The 18776-nt window shown below is 41.1% G+C and overlaps 1 protein-coding gene across 1 annotated transcript in view; it reads right to left on the bottom strand.

The window, feature by feature from the left end:
- The window catches only part of PRRG1 (proline rich and Gla domain 1), a 32163-nt gene extending 21781 nt beyond the window's left edge, over positions 1-10382 (bottom strand). Inside the window, exon 1 of the mRNA XM_019525099.1 lies at positions 10349-10382. Within this exon, the coding sequence (XP_019380644.1) occupies positions 10349-10358 (10 nt within the window). The 5' untranslated portion in view covers positions 10359-10382. The remainder of the gene's footprint in view (positions 1-10348) is intronic.
- Between the last annotated feature and the right edge of the window lie 8394 nt (positions 10383-18776).

The following is an 18776-nucleotide window of genomic DNA, read 5'->3' as shown; positions in this document are numbered from 1 at the left end:
ACACACACACACACACACACACACACACACACACACACACACACACTGCACTTCCACGCCTAATTTGTACATGGGTGTGTGTGGGTGTGTGTGTACACCCACACACACCCATGTACAAATTAGCTCACTCAACAACAGTAAGTGTATATGCAAATTACACAAGTAGACATATGAGCCTGACTGAAAATCTGGCCTTCTTGAGATTTCTACACACACACACACCCTCCCACCCCCCCGTCTTCTAGGAAAGTCCTAAGTGACAGGTATGTTTTGCAGCATGTTCCGATGGTCAACAGATGTCAGGGGGTCTAAGGGTTTGCTTACGCAGAAAGTCAGTGTGCTGTAAGTTAGGATGCAAGATACTCCACAGGAACTCTTCATGTGGGCATTCTTAGTGCAAGATTTTATTCCAAAGTGGAATAAGCTACCTTACATAAAAAACCCCCACCTCGGAGTTATCACAGTATAGTTAGTACACTGTACATTTACTCATTCATTGCATACTGTTTCCTGTGCATACCAGAATTTTCCCGTACCTGAGAATGCTCTGGTGACACCAACTTCCTGTTTAAGCCAGGGCTGTAAAACTAAAGACTTTGAACTGCAACTGCTGCAGTACCACAGTATACAACAGCAGATCTATGGGGACTGTCCTGCTCATGCTTAAGTCAGCTCTCTGAATTTGGCGACAAGCAAGCAGGGGTTGGAAAACAGCAGTGGCATTCACCCTTGGGGTCCTGGAGTCATGCCAAAGCAGGGAGCTGCACTAAGAAGCTGATGAGCTGCATGTGCAGCACAGCTTAAGGGGGATGGAACTGCACTTCCACGCCCTCTATGAATGTTCCCTTGGCATAGAAAAAGACAGGAGATGTCATCTGACTAGGATCCATGCAATTTAGGACTAAACAATAATTCAAGATACAGTTCTTTATAGGAAGAGACTATCCTACAAGGTAGTCCAAACTGCAGCTTTGACAAAGGTGAGGTAGGATTCATTTCTAAGGGTATCATGCTAACTTGGAATTGAATTAATTCATCCTAAAATCCTTCTCAAAGCACCTTGGTTTTAGAAGTAAACTTTAATTTCTTTATAACTGAAATGTCTCTCCCAGAACAAAGCAGAACTTTGTGAAACCATTTAAATTCTTGGGATAAGGAAAACATAACAACTGGGAAAGGGATAGGGAAAACAACAACTATGTTAAAAATAAGTCTGCATATACCAAATAATCCAGAGTTAAATTGAATTAAAGCTCTACTGTCAAATTGTTATGTGACTAATGCTCAAATCTCCTATGTTATGCTCAAACTTCAATGTTCTATATAATTTCAAAGGTATGTTAGGACAGAGACTTATCCTCTAGTAAAAACAGTACTATAGGCAGTCAGTCCTTGACTTGCAACACTTCAAGTTACAACCGTTCACACTTACATTTATAAACTGACACCGTTTTAACTTTCTGATGTCAGTTTTGAAATTACAACACGATCTGACACCATGCCAGCGAACAAGTTCGCTGCGTCGCTCATCTCCCTGGAGAACATCTGTCCAAACTTCCTGGGACGTTTTCTTTAAGAAACTGGACAAGACTCCAGAAAAACCTGCAGCCAGGACTCCTGAGAACACTCCAGCCAAGAACCCTTCAAAAACTCCAACAGTCACCTCAAATAAGTCTTTCCAAATCAATATGACTGTTATATACAATTTAAATACAGTAATGTAGCTGTATTACTAATCTATAATTGATTGAGTACAACATTCTGGGTTATTTTTGGTGAAAATAGGGCATCGGGCCTTGGTTCAGGAACCAATCCCCTATTTATAACATTGTTTCCTGTGGGAAAATTGGTTCCAACTTACGTTTTGACTTAAGATGTGGTTTTCAGGAAACAAATGTGTTGCAAGTCTGAGGACTGCCTGTACAGATAATGAGAAGTAGTCCAGGTGGGCAACACTTTAAATGTTAATATACCTTTTACTACATGAAACATTTTATTTGATTCATTGACATAATTTCCTTTATGATTACGATAAACACAAATGGTACCTTCCATTAAAATGCAATGCCTAGCAACTGTGCATTTTCAAGAAGTAAATCTCTTGAGTCAGTTTCTTTTTACGATCCATGTTTCTTCTGCTGATATTCCTTGTTATATGTACTTTGCTACTTTGCAACTGAACCATTGTCCAAGTGAAGCATGTGACTAAGTTTCACCTTTTATCAGACCTGAAAACAATAGTGAGAACCAGAGAGAAAGGAAGTAGCAGGCCAACCCTTCTGTCATTCTTTAGGCATTTGCCAAACACAAATAAATGCTGCTTCCTGAATTCCAAAAGGATTAAAAGCTTTATTCATGAAAGTAAATGCTCTGGTTTGCAAGGGAAAGTAACATACTCTAGTTCTTTAAAGTTCACCAGACAGTCATTGGAAAAATAAAGTACAAATCTGAGCTAAAATACAGGCCCGATAGACAGTAATTCTATCACAGTTTCATCTTTCAATAAGCACTGCTTTTGAATGGTTTACCCACCTCAACCCTATTGTTATAGGCAACTTCCAAGTGAATTATAAATTAGTCCCATATCAGGTATCTCCATTTCTGGATCTGCAAACAGATATCTTTAAAAAAAATGCAAATTTCAGTACTCAACTTCTGCAAAGACTGGATGGTCTGCAAAGTGGTACAATGAAAAGATGTTCAAGTGGAGTACCCAAAAACCTAACGCACTAAAGCTTTACTAATTGCTTTTGAAGATATGGTTCTTTAACACCAAATTAGAGTAAACAGGCTCCACCACACACTCAACTGAATTAAGACTATAGCAAGAGGGAAGGGAACTAAACAGCTGCCTGTAACTCAAGGTTCCATTTTGTATTAAATTTGCTTTTCCTTCAGAAGAACATCGTGACAAATTATGACATTAACCAGAAAAGGCAGTGCATTAGTTGGACCCGGCTTGCCCCAAAACTGTATAGATCGGGCGCTTTACAGGAGCTGTTCTGGTATTTCTATCTAATAGCTGATTGAATCAGCTTTAGCTAAAAGCAACAAAAAGCCCCATTGAAGCACCCAATTTATACAGATGCTGCAGAGTCAATTCAAAGTAATGCACTGCCTCTTCTGGTAAAACACAGGGTTTTTTTTATATCTGTAAGCAGCAGAAAAGAATAAGAAAGAACCAGATGGTCATAGCCAACCAGTTTTCCATTTGTTCTGTGGCCTGTCATTCAACACGAACATGTTTGGAAGTGAGACGTTATTGTAATAAATTATAAAGAAATATGAATATCCTCTGGAAGTCATTAATGCCACATTATAGGGGAGCTGGCCTGAAACTGTGATGCACATTTTTTTTTGTTGTTAAACAGAATTTTTCAAATCTAGTAGATCTCTACTGGAAGAACAAGGAATGGTTAAATAATTCTTGGGCAATGAAGGGAATGGGTGTCCCATACCCTCCACTTTTCTTCACCCAGATAGTACATTTCCTGGCTGACACTCCAAGACATGGGAGCTAGATCCTCTCTGCCAGCCAATGTGTCCAACAGCTTTGAAAAGGGCCATTGCCAGCTAACAAGCAATTCTTCCATTCACAGCTGCTCTCTGTAAAGGAGCTCTAGACTCCAGTAACTCTGGGGAACTGTATGGAGAAGACGACAGAAACAGTGCTAATGTCTTCTTAAGTCAGTAGGTTGCTCAGGAAGGTTATTGTTATCCCTAGGAAGGGAGAAGACAGAGAAAGGAAGACTCTTGACTGGTTGGGTGCCAACAGATATAACACTGACACTATTCTAAAAATGTTCTAATTGGATGCCAGTTCATTCCACAAGTACACTGTCAAAGGTCTAAGTAGATGGGCAGGTATCCAGGCTGTAGCCATATTGGTCTAGAGGGAAAAGCAATCAGGACTCATAGTAGAGGTGGTGTCTTTTATTAGACCAACACAAGTTTTGCAAAAAAAAAAATTCTTTAATTGCAAGCTTTTGGGCACAAACACCCTTCATCAGGCATTGGAGAAAAGATTTTAAAAGTTTTCCTGGATACAACCTGTATGCCCAACACATGTAAGATAACATACTTTAGCCAATTTTTTTAGTGAAATCTTCATATTTTCCCAAGCAGGAAGCAACTGTGACCACCTGAAACACTGCTCTGGCCTTTGTTTCAAGGTAATTTGCGTCATCACAAAACCTCACAAGAGGTGAGAGGCTCCATACCAGTTATGAACTGACTGACCAGAGGAGTTTTCCATCTACTGACTCCTCTGTGAAACGCTATGAAATATGGACTTTCATTCCTACCCAGGAGAACTTTTACAATCTTTACTCCAATGCAGGGTGTTTGTGCACAAAAGTTTGCAAAAATATTGTTGGTCTAATAGAAGACATCATCTCTACTATGAGTCCTGATTGCTTAAGTAGAACGGTCACCTCTGAGACACTGCAAGGCCTTTGAACTGATGTTAGGGTGTGGCAGTGAGTACTCAACTCAATTGTACTTTTCCATTCCCCTTCTAATTAACACCAAGTTCAATAAAGATCCTTTCCTGCACTCTACAGAAATCTGTGTGGTGGTACCCTAACTTTGAGTACCTGTGGGGGGCAGCAAGGAGGGGTATGTAGAGTAGGGATGCTGCCTGGACTTCTCCTTCTGGGTTCTCAGAGAGCTGGATGCCCCCAAGCTGCCAGAGCTTTTACAGGTTTTAAAGAGAATGTTCCGCCAAGCCACTCAATTTGCTTCAATTCCTGGCAAATGACCATTGTTCAAAGCACTCCAGGCTGATTTGGGTGGAAGGGTGGGCAGGAAGAGTGGATTACTTAGATTCTCGGTTCTGTGTGCTTGAGGGCTGGTGGCAGTGGAGTCTTTGGGCAGCCCCAGACACACAGAGGCAAGGGTTAAGGTAGCCCGTCCACCCCAGATAAGCCTGTGATGCCCAGAACCCTGGTCAAGTACTACCAATGGGAGTCAGGTGCAGGCAAAAGAAGTTGAGGTAGTTGAGTTCTGGCTGCATACCACAGCAGTCAGGTGCCAAGGGGACCCTGGGGAAGGGTGGGGTGAGGAGTAGTGGAGTGGGGATGCCTAGACGACCAAACCACACACTAGTCACAGAAAGTGTGCCATCCACACAACACTGAACTGGTTCACAGACTATCAGTTCAAAATAATACTTGATTATTCAGGTTTACTCCTGAAAGGGTTTAAGAGGTTTAAACCATTCTAAACTGGCTTGTATGTTTGGACACTTGCAGTTTATACTGCATTTAAACCAGTCTAAGTTTTATATCTGTACATACCCTTCATGTAGTAAGGTAATGGGAAATAAAATACTAAACAGGAAAGCTGAATATCAAGTCAATTTGAAGGGGCTAGTTTCTGTTCCCCTTCTTTGTCATCTCCATGCAGTTTTACTGGCTTTTAACCATTTAAAAACTCCCTATAAAGAATACAGATTGCAGAAAAGTAGACCACACTAGAGGAGTGTGCTTTTTTGTCTTCCTCTAAAGTCTAGTCCTTGTGAAAGTGTAATGACCTATTACTTCTACAAGTTAATTGACGTATGGTTTTAGATCAGGTGGCAGATGCTTACATAGTTATAGCTTGTACGTACAATTGCCAGAGATGGGACTGATGGCTGAAGGCAGTAAATTCTATTTGTTGATCTGAGAAACAGATGAGTTCTGGTGGATTATTTAAGTACATGGGCCTAAGAATCAGTCACACAACTCTAAGGTTATGGCCAGGCATTCAGTTGCAGCACTGAGGATTTTCAAGAAACTCTTAGCAATCTAGTGAAGAATGTATTGCATTCAAAAGCTTGTCTAATTTTATTCCAACCATGCAATTGGTCCAATAAAAGATACCATTCCCCCAACTCTTGCATGGTGCTAGAAAAATAATGTTGCAGAGGTCATATGGGTGTTTCAACCCCCTGGCTGAAACAGATGCCTCAGAAGCAAGCTCTCCAGCCAGGGGATGATATAGAACTACTCCTTGGATCCTGCTGCCCAGAGAAGCTCCATCATTGACAGCCTGTCTTGCCCAGCACTGACAGGCAGCCAGGGAAAGGAACAGACTGTCAGTGATTAGCTGGCAACTGCTAAAGACAGGCCCTTACCCTGCAGGGGTGGCTAGGGTAAGAAAAACTGCTATCTTCACCCTCGCCTCCCTCAGGTCCGCCCAGAACTGAAAGAGTGGTGGGGGGGCAAGGGGGAGGATGCCTGCTGCACCTTTAACAGTCCCAGGGGAACCCAAGACCGTTAAAGAGGTAGTGGGAATTAGTGGATCCCCTTGAATGCCTGTACACTCATTAGTTATGCCAGGAAAAAGGTACTTTTTCTAGACACAAATGTAATGCCTGTCCATGACCTAAGACCCCTACTAATATGCATGCAAAGTATGTTAAACCATTATGATTAACTTTTAAATAAATGTTTATTTTTCATTTGCCAGAGATTTTAAAAGGGATTTTAGTTTAGAAATGGCAGTAGGAAGAGCTGTATTAGAAAAGCTTTGGAATAGGACAGTAGTTAGAAATGCAGGTGGCTGAAGGACTTGCAATCAAGGCTGAAGCATCCTGGACACACTGCAAGTCCTGATTTATACAACAGTCTCTAATTTACCACTGAAGTAGTACATTAAGGTCAAAGATCTAAGATCTGGTATTTTCATTAGATATTCATTTACTGACTATTAGACTAGTTTCTAAGCAACAATTTCATATTCTAGAATGAGCAAGTATTGCAAGACTGACCTTTCACTTAACACACAACATACAATACTACTTTTGTTTCTAGTTTAACAACAAAGAAGTGAGTTTAGAATAAGCCAATAGTCATGAATGGTGAATGCATGTCTCTTTAAATACTGAAAAACCTTTTTTTTTAATTTGAAAAGAACATTTAGCTTAATTTAAATTTTAAAAACTCTCCTTTCTCCCACTATAGTACAAGAATCTGTATTTTAATTATGCTTAAAAGCTAATTAGGAAGCACAAACCCGATGCTTTATTGGCCTTGAAGATTTTTTCATCTGACATATATAAAATGAAACAACTAGTCCATACGGTACATTGTCACTGACACTAGAAGCTGGAACAGAATGAAGCAAAATGATCTGATCAAATACAGAAATTTTTAAAAAATCATTAAGAATCTCAGACTCTTAATGATTGCAGAGACTCTTAATGAGTTCAGAGACTATTGGATTATGTACATCTAATTCTTCTTTAGGAATCAATTCAAATGCAGCAGTCCCACACGAAAAGGCATTATTCTTGTCAAAGCAATGTTGATTAAAGTTTACCATTCTCCAGGAAATACAGAATCAACTGAGAATCAGTCAGTGCCCACTGACTTCTCTTAATAGATAAGGGAACTGTATTCTAGAACCATTTGGCCATATTAGCTTTCCATGACCACTAACACTGAACAGAGATGCTACTCTAATGGTATACAAGTCCATAAATAATCTTTCTGTGTGTGATGCTTCATATATTTTAAATGAAAATGCAATTGAGTTCACTTCAGCTTTTATTAGTGTTCAAGATAACAACAGCATGCAGTTGAGTTAGAAAACCTAGAACTGCTTTGATGGGAAGGCATCACCCGGAAAGTGTAAGATCGCCAGGATACAAAAAGGAAAATATGAACGGTAGTTGTGCGGGTGGTTTTGTGTGCGTTTGTTCTAATATCAGTCACTGGATTATAGGGAGGAAGTTAACAGATTTGCACAAGTTATAGCTTCCTTTTCTGGATGGAAACAATTACCAAAAGCTGTTTTCTTGGTTTGTTTTTTTGTTTTTACAAATATGGCACTAATATTCCTTCTATAGAAGTCCTGGGAGGGATGCATTATGATAATGCTTATTGTCTGTTTCAGTATCAACTAGCAATTGTGGTCATGCAAACCACAATCTGTCTGTCACAACCAGGTAAATATTTGCCACCTGCATGTCTTCCTCTACTAGTTAAGACAATCCCCAAAACAGATAAGGGGGAAAAACACAAGGAAGTCTAGCACTGGGGTCTCAGCAAGCATAGCTAAAGAGAAAGGACTAAATAAAGTAAAATAGAGAATACTGTAAGTGAAGTGGACACTGTAAAACTCTGTGATCAGTTTTTTTGTGGACAAGGGGGAAAAAAATCAAAATTGCTTTGGTGCTACACAACCTATCCACAGATACAAACAGAACTAAATAAACTAAATAAAAATAAATCCATTTTGCTTTTGGTTTGAAAAATATTATTATCATAGATTTGTTTTGCCAACTTCCACTGAAGTTTGTGTGTATATATTTGAATTTTATAATTACCAACAAAACCTGGTGCTTTCCTATAGTCACATTTTCTCAAATCCTTATCTCATTCTCAAATGCACTTCCTTGCAGCACTCAGTGTGTTATGTAATACATAACATTAAGGGCTTTAATGTAAGAGCACACTATAAATGGAGCATTTAAAATCATTCTTTGTGTATTACCACTGATATTGTTAAAGGGAACAATAACATCAGTTGTATTTGTTTGTTGACTGCCAAGGAAACGAGTGGTACAAAAAAAAATTTAAAAAATCAGTACCATGATATCTATTCATATTATGAATCAAAATGGGATGGAAAACAAACACTATAAAAAGCAAGCAAATGTGCTATCCATAAATTATTAAAACATTAAAAGTAGTTTTTGCTTTATGTCTTATTTATCTGAAAGTTTCCACACAGCAAGATGTATGAAGTCACTATGTGTTAAAGAGTCCCATAGTTCAAATTATGCCAACTGAAGCAGAGTGATTACTTTCACCTGCTCTCCAAACTGTATGTCTGTACATCAAAGACCTGTCAACAAGAGCAGTGCATGCTAGGAACCAGTATGTGGAAATGTTGATCCTGGTGAGACTCAGAAACAGGCAGACATCTATAGCAGAATTCTGTGAAGTCTGCCACTTGCTGAAAATAAATGTTAAGTAGCACACATTTCTGAAAGTTTAATTAGATACATTTACATTGCTGAATAGCAGTTGGGTTCCGGCTTGTATGAAAATCCTTAAAATTATGAATATAGTGTATACATCCAAGTCATCGCTTAAACTGACACCAACAAAATTAGTCAGGCTGACAAAATTGTAGGTCCGTGTAAAGCTATGTGTACAAACATCATACAGTTCATTTCTTTAAAGGCAGTTTCTTACAGTATTTGCAGAAATATCCACACCAGTTTAGGGTTACTACCTAACTATCCATACTACAGGTAATAACTGGGGCATAAGTGTTCTTTTTAAATATCCCATTAAAAGGCATGCTGCTCTTCAGTAGACATATGAGAGATGCAGATGGTAGAAATGAGTTAGCCAAGATTTAAAAAGGGAATTGTTATATGTAAAGTAGATGGCTAGTGTGTGCACTGAATAACTTTGCTGCTTATTTCTTTACTTTGTTTGCATGGTATTTTACTGTGTCCCAGAAACCTGCACTCATTTTCAATGACAGGCAAATTTCACCCACCCAACCTTTAAACATTTATGTGCACATGTTTTATATGATTAAATGATAGGTGAGCATTGGACCTGTATGTAAAGAAAGCACAGAATGATCAGAAATAGGGATAGGAAGATGGGAGGTTTTGTGCTGGGCAGGAGGAGGAAGGAAAGGACAAAAAAGAGGAGGCCGGAGTGGAGAGGCAGAAACTCCATTTTGACTAACCACAAGACTATCATCAAAATACAGATCTTATCCCCTACATTTCACTACCCCTGGTCACTTGCAGCAGACAATAAACCTGATGAAATAACCCAGAATGTATTTAGGTATAAAAGTTTGAAAATGGCTTGTGCTCCAAGATGTTATCATAATGCATATTTATGTAAAGTTTGGAGTTTCTTGGGAATTTTGTCTGTTTAGCCTGGCAAATTCAAAGGAGTTCATGGAAAGACAGGGCAAAATTTCTAGAAGGTAAATTAAGCAGTTTATCTCCATTCATTTCTTTTTTGTCTGGAAAAAACCCAAAATTTAGAGAAAATGAAATTGCCTGTTTAAGAGAGTTATTGTGCCAAGGTTAGAAACAATTCGATTAAAGTATCCAATAGAGGAAATTTAGTCCATCTTTAAATCAAGTCAGAGACCAATGTTAACCAACACTTAAACCTCCATAAATGAGTTTATAATGTGCCTGCTATTCTAGTATTCACTTGACAATGATGCCAGAAGGGTATTCTATTATTTCCAAGTGGGAACATGATGAAGGATTTTTCAGACGGGGGTGGGGAACTTGTATTTGTTTAACAGACACTGAAACAAAGTAGAATAATTATAGCAAGCTCACATGCTCAGCACCATGTCAACATACACTTACCACTCCCCATAGTGATCAACGCCCAGACAAGAAATTGCTGAGTCTGTAACAAAAGAGAGAAAGCTGTTGTCAATTTTGTGAAGAACTATTAACAGAGAGATTCTTCCTGGCCTTCAGTGTGATTGCGCTTCTTTACTGGAGTCATAAACATCCACAAGCGATAGATCAAATATAGCTTCTTCTCTGAAATTCAATACCACCAAATCAAGCCTTATTTTAAACAGCAAAGGGGGAAAAAAAACCCACCTCCCCATCTGTACACAGTTCTTATTAAATGGTGGCCACCTTTGGAAACTCTGAAAAACAAAACATAGAAGTTTTGCAATGCAAAACTTTACTATGCAAAGGCACCATCATAAAAAAAGAAGATGGAATTCTGCTTATGAATTTCATCTACTCTGCGTACCTGTTCTGTGCAGCCTAACTTGACATTTATTATGCTTTTCACCAACGCTTTCTATGCTATATCCAAGACATCAAGTCCATTCAGCAGAGTGTGCTGAACTGACTTATTAGTTCCAGTCCATGGATCGGGTTTTAAAAGTTAGGGGCAAACAACGGTCTTTCAGCCATGACAACAGAATGTTTGCACAAAGACTGAGGGCAGACTGATACCCATCACGGAGTGCTGAAAACGTGCAGTATATTCACATCCCAGGGTGCCAAATATGGTTCTTGGGCATTTTAAAACCGGGACCTGTAGTTTGTTAGTGAAATGGCCAACAAGAACTTGCACATACTTCATTTCTACTCTAGAAAAGAAAACAAACAGGAAAGTCCCAGGATAAGGGAAGAGCCTGGCTAGAGGTTCTTGCACCTGCATGGCAGAAAGCTAGAGATGAATCAGAGTTCCCCAATAAGAAACCCAATGGGGGAAAAGAGGTAACTGGCTCCCCTGAATGTCAGATCACCATTCAACAGTTAAGGCCCTTTTATAATAACTAAATCTTTAAGTAATAAAGTCTACAGTCATATTCAATATTTTTGCAGGGAAAATCATGGAAAGGCCTTTTATTTATTTGTTTTATGTACTGCCCTTCACAAAAAAATGCCCAGAGTGGCTTACAATGAAAACGAGATACTAAAAACAGATAAAATATTAAAAAAGTAAATGATAAAGGAATTCCCCAAATCATTCCATGAAACCTGAAACTCCACTTGCTAAAAGCCTGCCCAAATAAGGTCTTGCAATGCTTCCACAAGATGTCCAAGTTTAGGCTCTGGTGGACACGACATTCCAAAACTAAGGAACAACTGAAAGCAACCTCCTATGCATTTTCACCAAAAGAACTTGGTGCACAGTTTTAGGCCTACTGCCATCTATCCCTTTTTATTATGTTCTATAATAAGGAATATGTGGATTTTTAACAGATGCAATAATGCCAACCCTTGTGAAAAAAAAATCACAAGACTCCTGATTTCCAAGTCTGATTAACTCTGACTCGTCATCTCCTGATAGAGAAATCAAATCTCAGGATTTTTTATTCTGGCACGTGTAGAGAGCGCCAAGCTGGTAAGAAGGTAAAGGGGGGGGGAGGGAATGGGGCAGGGGCGAGTCATGCAAGACAGCCATGGGCAGAGGATGGGTGGGTGTGTGTGTCCGTTACTCCCAAGTCACAGCCCCCCCAGCTCTGCTGCTGTCCCTCACTCCTGACCCACAGCACCCTGCATCCTGCCACCCCCCTTCCCAGACTCCAAATCCCCCACACACACGTATAGCCCCCCACACCTTCACAACCCTCCCCCCCACACACTTCAAAAACACTACCTCATGATTTACATTTCAAAGCCCTTGATTTTTAAGAGTTTGTCTTGTGGTTTTTGACATGGTGGGGTTGGCAATACTGCAGATGTAACAGGTCACTATTGTCTGAGTTTTTTTTTGTAAGTGTCCTACAGACACTTATGATTTGGTGTTAATATTAAACTGACATTAGTGGGTACCGTTAGTCTTGAAACTCCTTTCAAACCCACTACATTTTCTGTTATTTATAACCTTATCTTATGTGAAATGGAGTACTTGACATTTGTGCTTTTTCAAGGAAAACCCTGCATTCTGTACAAGTCTACCACAGAACAGTCTGCTCTTTAATGACTGAGTTAAGAATCTGGAGCCACCCACCCCAACAGAAACAAGTGCTCAAGCTGCAGTAGAGTCTGTCAGTTCCAGATTGGGCTCATTAGCCATCTTCAGACCCACAGGTAAAACAATCTTAGATACAGTCATCTTCAACTGCAAGGGACTGCCAAAGAAGAAAACAGACCACAGAACCTAGATGCAAACTTTAACTTGAAACTACTTAGATGTGGACTCCAAGATATCTCATCTAAAACTACTTAGATGAGATTTCTGAAAATGAAGTTAAACAGTTGCAATCCAGCTGTCTACTTAAAGGACTAGTAGTTCTTGCCTTTTATGTTACCAAAATTTTGTTTTGAAGAGTCCTTTTCTTTTTTGCTACTTGGCAGGACAGAAAAAATCTCTTTACACAAACTTGACACATCTTAGTATACCTATGTCTATGTATGAATGTATCAATCTAGGAATTGTTCAGTTGGAGTCCTATTTTTGCTTATGACACCTTGCACATTCTTGCTCATAACCTCACAATGTTAGCATTTTTTTAGTATTCATGGCTAGGTGTGGTAGGGTCCAACTGAGGGGGGACAAAAATAAAATCTATTAACTGATGCTTTCTTACTCTAGTCTGCAGGTGAAAAGTCTAATTTCCATAGTCCCCAAAACACTTGTTTCACCTCCAAATTAACTTTTCCTTCCCCACAACTTTATATTTGCAGCTGGCAGGCCCATGGCTCTTTCCCTTTACCCCGACCTACAAACATACCACATTAACTCAAATACAAGTTGAGTTTTTCCCCCATCCAATCAATGTGGGGAAAAAAGCCCCACATCTTATATTCAAATACAAGGAAATTTCATTAAATACACTGTCTATCATCAAACTACTGCCAAAAAGCAGCATGTGCTCAGCAACGGAAGCGAACTATGAAGTTGATTAAATGCAGCCAACACTGAGCATGACTATAAAACACATGCCCCATATTGGGCAAACAGACTGATGGGAACTTTTTTTTTTTTGGTTCTTTTAAAGGAAACTGGCAGGTGTTCCTTCCATAAGGAAATGGCACCGGGCCTGAAAGTACAAAAGGGCTGTAATACCTTTATGGTGCTCTCCCCAGGTGCAACAGTCTGCCCACACTGAAAAAGTTGTCAGATCCAAGTCTCTAACACATTCTCACAATGGATCCTAACGCAGTGCGATCAAATCTCTATAAAGTTACTGTGGATAAAACAAGGGGCCTTGAATCTTGTCATAGGATTTGCATCTCCCTAGCAAAGAAAACAGATTACGTACCATGTGATTAGAGAATTTACAATGCTTCGAAAGACATTTTTCCCTAAGAAGTCAGTTTTAGTCCGAACTAGCAGATTATGACATAGGAGGAGACAAATAAACTTGCCCCCTTGTGTTCTGAAGAAAGCTCAAATTAGCATGGCTTTTTGAATCGTATGTTGTTTATAACTCAAGGAACCAATATTTTAATTTTATTTAATGAAGCTGAAAATCTTTAGCACTTCATACATCTGTTCCCTTCACATGTGCCATATCATGAGTATCTTTAGGTTTCCCATCCTACCATTTTCTACTCTCCCAATTTTAAAACCCATTGGGTGATAGTCAGTCATGGAAAGTTATCCACAATGGCTGTGACACTCCCAACTCACAGAACTATCTGCTGTGAACTACATCAGCCAGACGTCTCTTTCTGAAGGCAATTACCCTTATTTGGGATGAATTTTAGGCTGTCTTTAATACTTCACTCTTATGATGAATAATTTTGGCATGGGTTTCAAGAAAACATTTAAAATCTCATAGTCATGCTCAAGCAGCCACAGCTGAGCAGCTGTCTGCTGTGTGCCTAGAAAGAAACATCTACTCTTACGTCACTCTCGCTCTTCATATGCAAAAGCATTCCGGCAGAAGCAGTGTAAGAAACAGTCTAACCAGGTGTCCTTTTCATCATGCTGTTTGTGCGTTAGTATAGCATAAACTTAGGGTATAAACAAATGTTAACAAATAAAGCCCATCAGCTATGGGAAGACATGTCCTGCCATAACTGGTCCACTTCATTGGGTAAAACCCATATCCTCCATTGTTCCTGATCAGGCAAGGACCTAGTAGGACAATGTGCAATGTGTTCCTGGCTTAGAGGAGAGCCCTGGAGATTCCCCAGAGGATGTCTCTGTAATGCAGGAAAAGCCAGGCCGCCTCAGTTACAGAGACACCAGAAATTGCCCAGGATGCATTTCTGAAAGAAGAAAACAGGGCAAGCAGTCCCAGAGCTTGAGAGACTCCATCCTGTGAATAATTCCTTGGGAGATGTAGGATCGAGGCCTTCAAACCCCAAGAGGGTCTGTCCGGGGCAGCTGGAGCATAGAGGTAGTCCTGGGCTGCCTATGCTTTTGCGCCAAAAGCAAACAGACATCTGCTACAATAAAGCAGCAGAAACTATATCACCTTTGCTGCACCCACAAATTTTGGGCATGTGTGCTGCAACAAGGGATACGGACATCTGCTTGCCTAAAAAAAAAATTATAGCACAAAGCTGACTCTGTTTTCACCCTTAGAGGGAAAAGCAGCATGTGCACTCACACAAATGTGAAGTGATAATATTTTATTTCTGCTTTTCTCCAAATTTAGAAAGCTACCTTAATGGTAGAGATTGATTTGAGCGCATTTTAAACTATCAGTCCAAAAAAAAAAAGGATTTAAGGAATGGGTAGCCCTCCCCACCCCTCCCCAAACTAAAATCTCTCCTTTTTTTTGTAATATAAAAGGGTACATGCACCTCCTCTCCTTATATACACTATTAGATGTTTCTATTCTTTGAGTTACTGATAGGTCAGTAGTTTTCTTTCATGTAATAATTATAGCAGATTATAAAACCCAAGGTGTAGTAGCATCTACTACTCCATTTATCCAAGCTCTCCTCCTCCCCCTTTCACTCTCTTACACACATACACCCATCCACCCACTTGCCCTCCCACAAGTATCCCTAGTTCTCATGTCCAGGTTCAGAAGTATTCAGAGGCAGTAAAACATATACAGTATTATGGAGTTTTACTCATACCCCACTGTTGCCAAACAGCAACACTGATACGTTCAGGAGATCCTCTATGGAGAGGCCTCCCATAGAATTTGTACTTTGGGGTAAAGCTGTATGATCCCTTAGCTATGATTCTAGAAAAAGTGAATAGTAGTTGAGGTAGGCAGAAGAGACTTTTAAACAGTTAAGCAGAGTGTGAAATTCACACTTCAATAGCTAGCTAAAATATCTGTCTACAGGCTATTCACCAAGGGATTTTAACTATTTACCTGGCTGCTGGTACAAAAAAAAGGAAATTATACTCTAACAAACAGGCTACTGCGAAATCATGCTATTTACTAGGCACAATCTTGCATTCACCTTAGTAACTGGAGAGTAGTGACAGCCCTACTTGGAGATAAATGTTTACTGTAAAAGTGTCAAATATATTATGCACTCCCAGCTACACATTTTCTTTTTCAATATAACTACTGAAATAGCTTTTTCTTGCTGCTAAAAAGGCATAACTTATATGCATAATAAATATGCATGTATACATATATATAAGAAAATCTGAATCTTATTTGAGTCACAAACTGGTTTTAGTATTCGCAAAATACCCTGCTGGATAAAGTATTGTAATCAGGCTTTGTTGAACCAGGTACACTATTTAGGACACGTGCATGGTTGTTAGTTGGTTTTGCCTCATTCCGGATACCCCTGCCAGGAACAGCTAGCCAGGGTGCTGGACTCTATGAGGAATAGCAGTGGTGGTGGGTGGGTCCCGCTTCTTATGCCTACCCCCTGCCTAGCTCCCCCTGCCAGCCCTTGGGCAGGGAAGAGGCTACAATGTTGCACAGTGGAAAGGGATGCAACTACACCACAGCACCCTGGATGCGTCCCTGCTACCAAGTAAGCATCACTAAAAATTCAGGGAACCACAGGCCATATGTAATTCTATAACTATAATTCCTGCTCCCATTCCTTCTCTAATGTAACGTTTCTGAATAGAGACAAAGATAGGTTTAAAAGATCTAGTCTAAGACTGCAAGAATAGTAGAATTAGAGTAGGTAAAGAAATGAGGCCTGAAATTTGAATGGATGAACTGAAGAAATATCACAAAGGGGGCACAGATCCAACTAATTCTGCAGCCACAGCATCATAGATCTATACGTAAAATCAGTCTTGCCCCCCACCCAGCAATAAAGCACTCATTCAACTAGCTTTAGTTAAAGCACCTCCACCACCATTTTTCAGCATGGGGATGCTAATACAGAGATGCTCTGGGTGCTTTAATTAGAGCGGCTCTTGGAGCTTCTCTTCTTAAAGCACCTCCTCCTCCCCTCCATACCCGGAGCACATATATGAACCCCCTACAGAGACCTAAAAGAATCAGTACAAGCATTTTCAGCTACTTCGGATTTCACTGCCCACAAGGGTACTGTGTTGGTGATACTGGCACAAACCTGACCCCTGGAGCCCTGAGCTTCTCCCCACTGCACTGCTATGCCCCCATGGGACAGACTGAGGTTGTCCCAAGACAGCTCCCTATCCCAGAACTTCAGATCCTTTGAAGATACAGTGAAGAAATCTCTGCTGGCCCCATACCCCGCCTTCTGGATTATGAAAGATCATAGTTCCTCTCTCCTTGGAGTGCAGTATCATGTGCCCAGAAATCACTTCCTCCACAGGCAGCCAGTAAGGAGACAAACAACAAAAAGGATTTATTATAAGCATAGAACAACCATAAGGAACCAGTAACCATATGTATACAAGTATAAGAGTAAACAAACCTGAGAAAATACCAGAACATTGGCATACCTTAAATCCAATAATGCAAACCATAGCCAGCTTCAAGGGTCTAAACATAGTCTCTGGCTCTTTCACTATCCCCTTCTCAGCCTGTCTTACCCAGCCTGCTTGGCTGAGGGCTCAGCCCCTCCCTTGTACAGGCAACCCCTGCTTACCGCTCTTAATTGGTTCTGGAAAAATTGAGTGTTAAGCAGAACTGTGCTAAGTGAAATCCATTTCCCCATAGAAATGAATGTAAATAGAGAATAACTGGTTCCTGCCTGCCCTGCCACCGCCTCCCGACCCCTGCCCCTGGCTGCTCGCCTGCCGGTGCTCCATCCCGGAGCCTGTGCTCATGCTGTCTCGCTCTGGGCCCCCGCCAGTCCTGGCCCCAGGCACTGGTCCTGCACTCATGCCTCCCTCCCCAACTGCTGCTTCTCACTGCTGCCGCCTTTCCCCACCCCGCTTCACCTGCCCACTGACCACTCCAGCCCCACTTGCCAGTCCGGACAGTGGTGCTCCTGCCACCCCACCCCTGCTGCCCCTGGCCCCTGGCACTGGTGTAGGCCCCACGTTCCTGCCGCCCCACTCTGGGCGCGGGCCCCTGCCAGCCCTGGTCTCAGGCACCAGCATGGGACCTGTGCTCCTTGCCTCTGCTGCCACCGATTCTTCCCAACCCCCACTCACTGCAGCACCACATGCCAGCCTGGGCACCAGTGCTCCTGCTGCATTGTAACACTGAGTGCAGGCTTCCTTTGGTCCTGGGCCCTGCCACGGGCCCTACACACTGGCGCAGGTCCCACACTCCTACCCCCTGCCTTGGGTGAAGGCACTGGCTTGGGCTCCACTCTCCTCCACTCTGTTGCTGCCACTTCTCCACACTCCGGCACCATGTGCCAGCCTAAGCCCATGCTCCTGCTGCCCTGCCCTGGGCCCTCATGCCCCTCCCCCCCCCACTCGCTGCCACCACTGCCGTTGCTTCTCCCTGCCCACCTGCCGAAATTCCCTGATCCCATGAGCTCTACAGTGAAATCTGCTGAGCACTCAGTGGAATCAGATATCAATTTTAAATGAGCGCTATAGTGAAACAGTGCTAACCAAAACCAAGTTAAGCGGGGATTGCCTGTACCTAGAAAGCCTGAAGACTCAGCTATGCCCCTCCAGGCATGTGTTAAGCACCTTTGCCAGTCTGGCTATTAATACACATCACGTCTTCATTTACTGGCATAGTGTTAGCCCCTTTAGAACTTCCTGACCCCTTAGAGGGGTACATATTTGCCAGACTACATTCTGCCATCCTTTTTAGACATGCAGATTCGTTGATTTGGTACGCTCTCTTTCCTGTTTGACAGTTTGACCACTAAGCGGTTCCCAAACTGACAGATTGTGCACCGCCAATTTAAAATGATACAACCTTAAGTACCACCAGCAAATTTTTGTCATATAAAGTAATTGTAATAAATCTGTTAATGCGTACCACTGACAGGATGTCTACGTACCACTGGTGGTACACGTACCGGAGATTGG

Source organism: Gavialis gangeticus, unplaced genomic scaffold, assembly GCF_001723915.1.
Source record: "Gavialis gangeticus isolate Ggan-Ray unplaced genomic scaffold, GavGan_comp1, whole genome shotgun sequence".
In the NCBI taxonomy this organism is placed as follows: domain Eukaryota; kingdom Metazoa; phylum Chordata; order Crocodylia; family Gavialidae; genus Gavialis; species Gavialis gangeticus.
The sequence above is the reverse complement of the archived record's forward strand: the minus strand, read 5'-3'. Positions and strand labels throughout refer to the sequence as shown.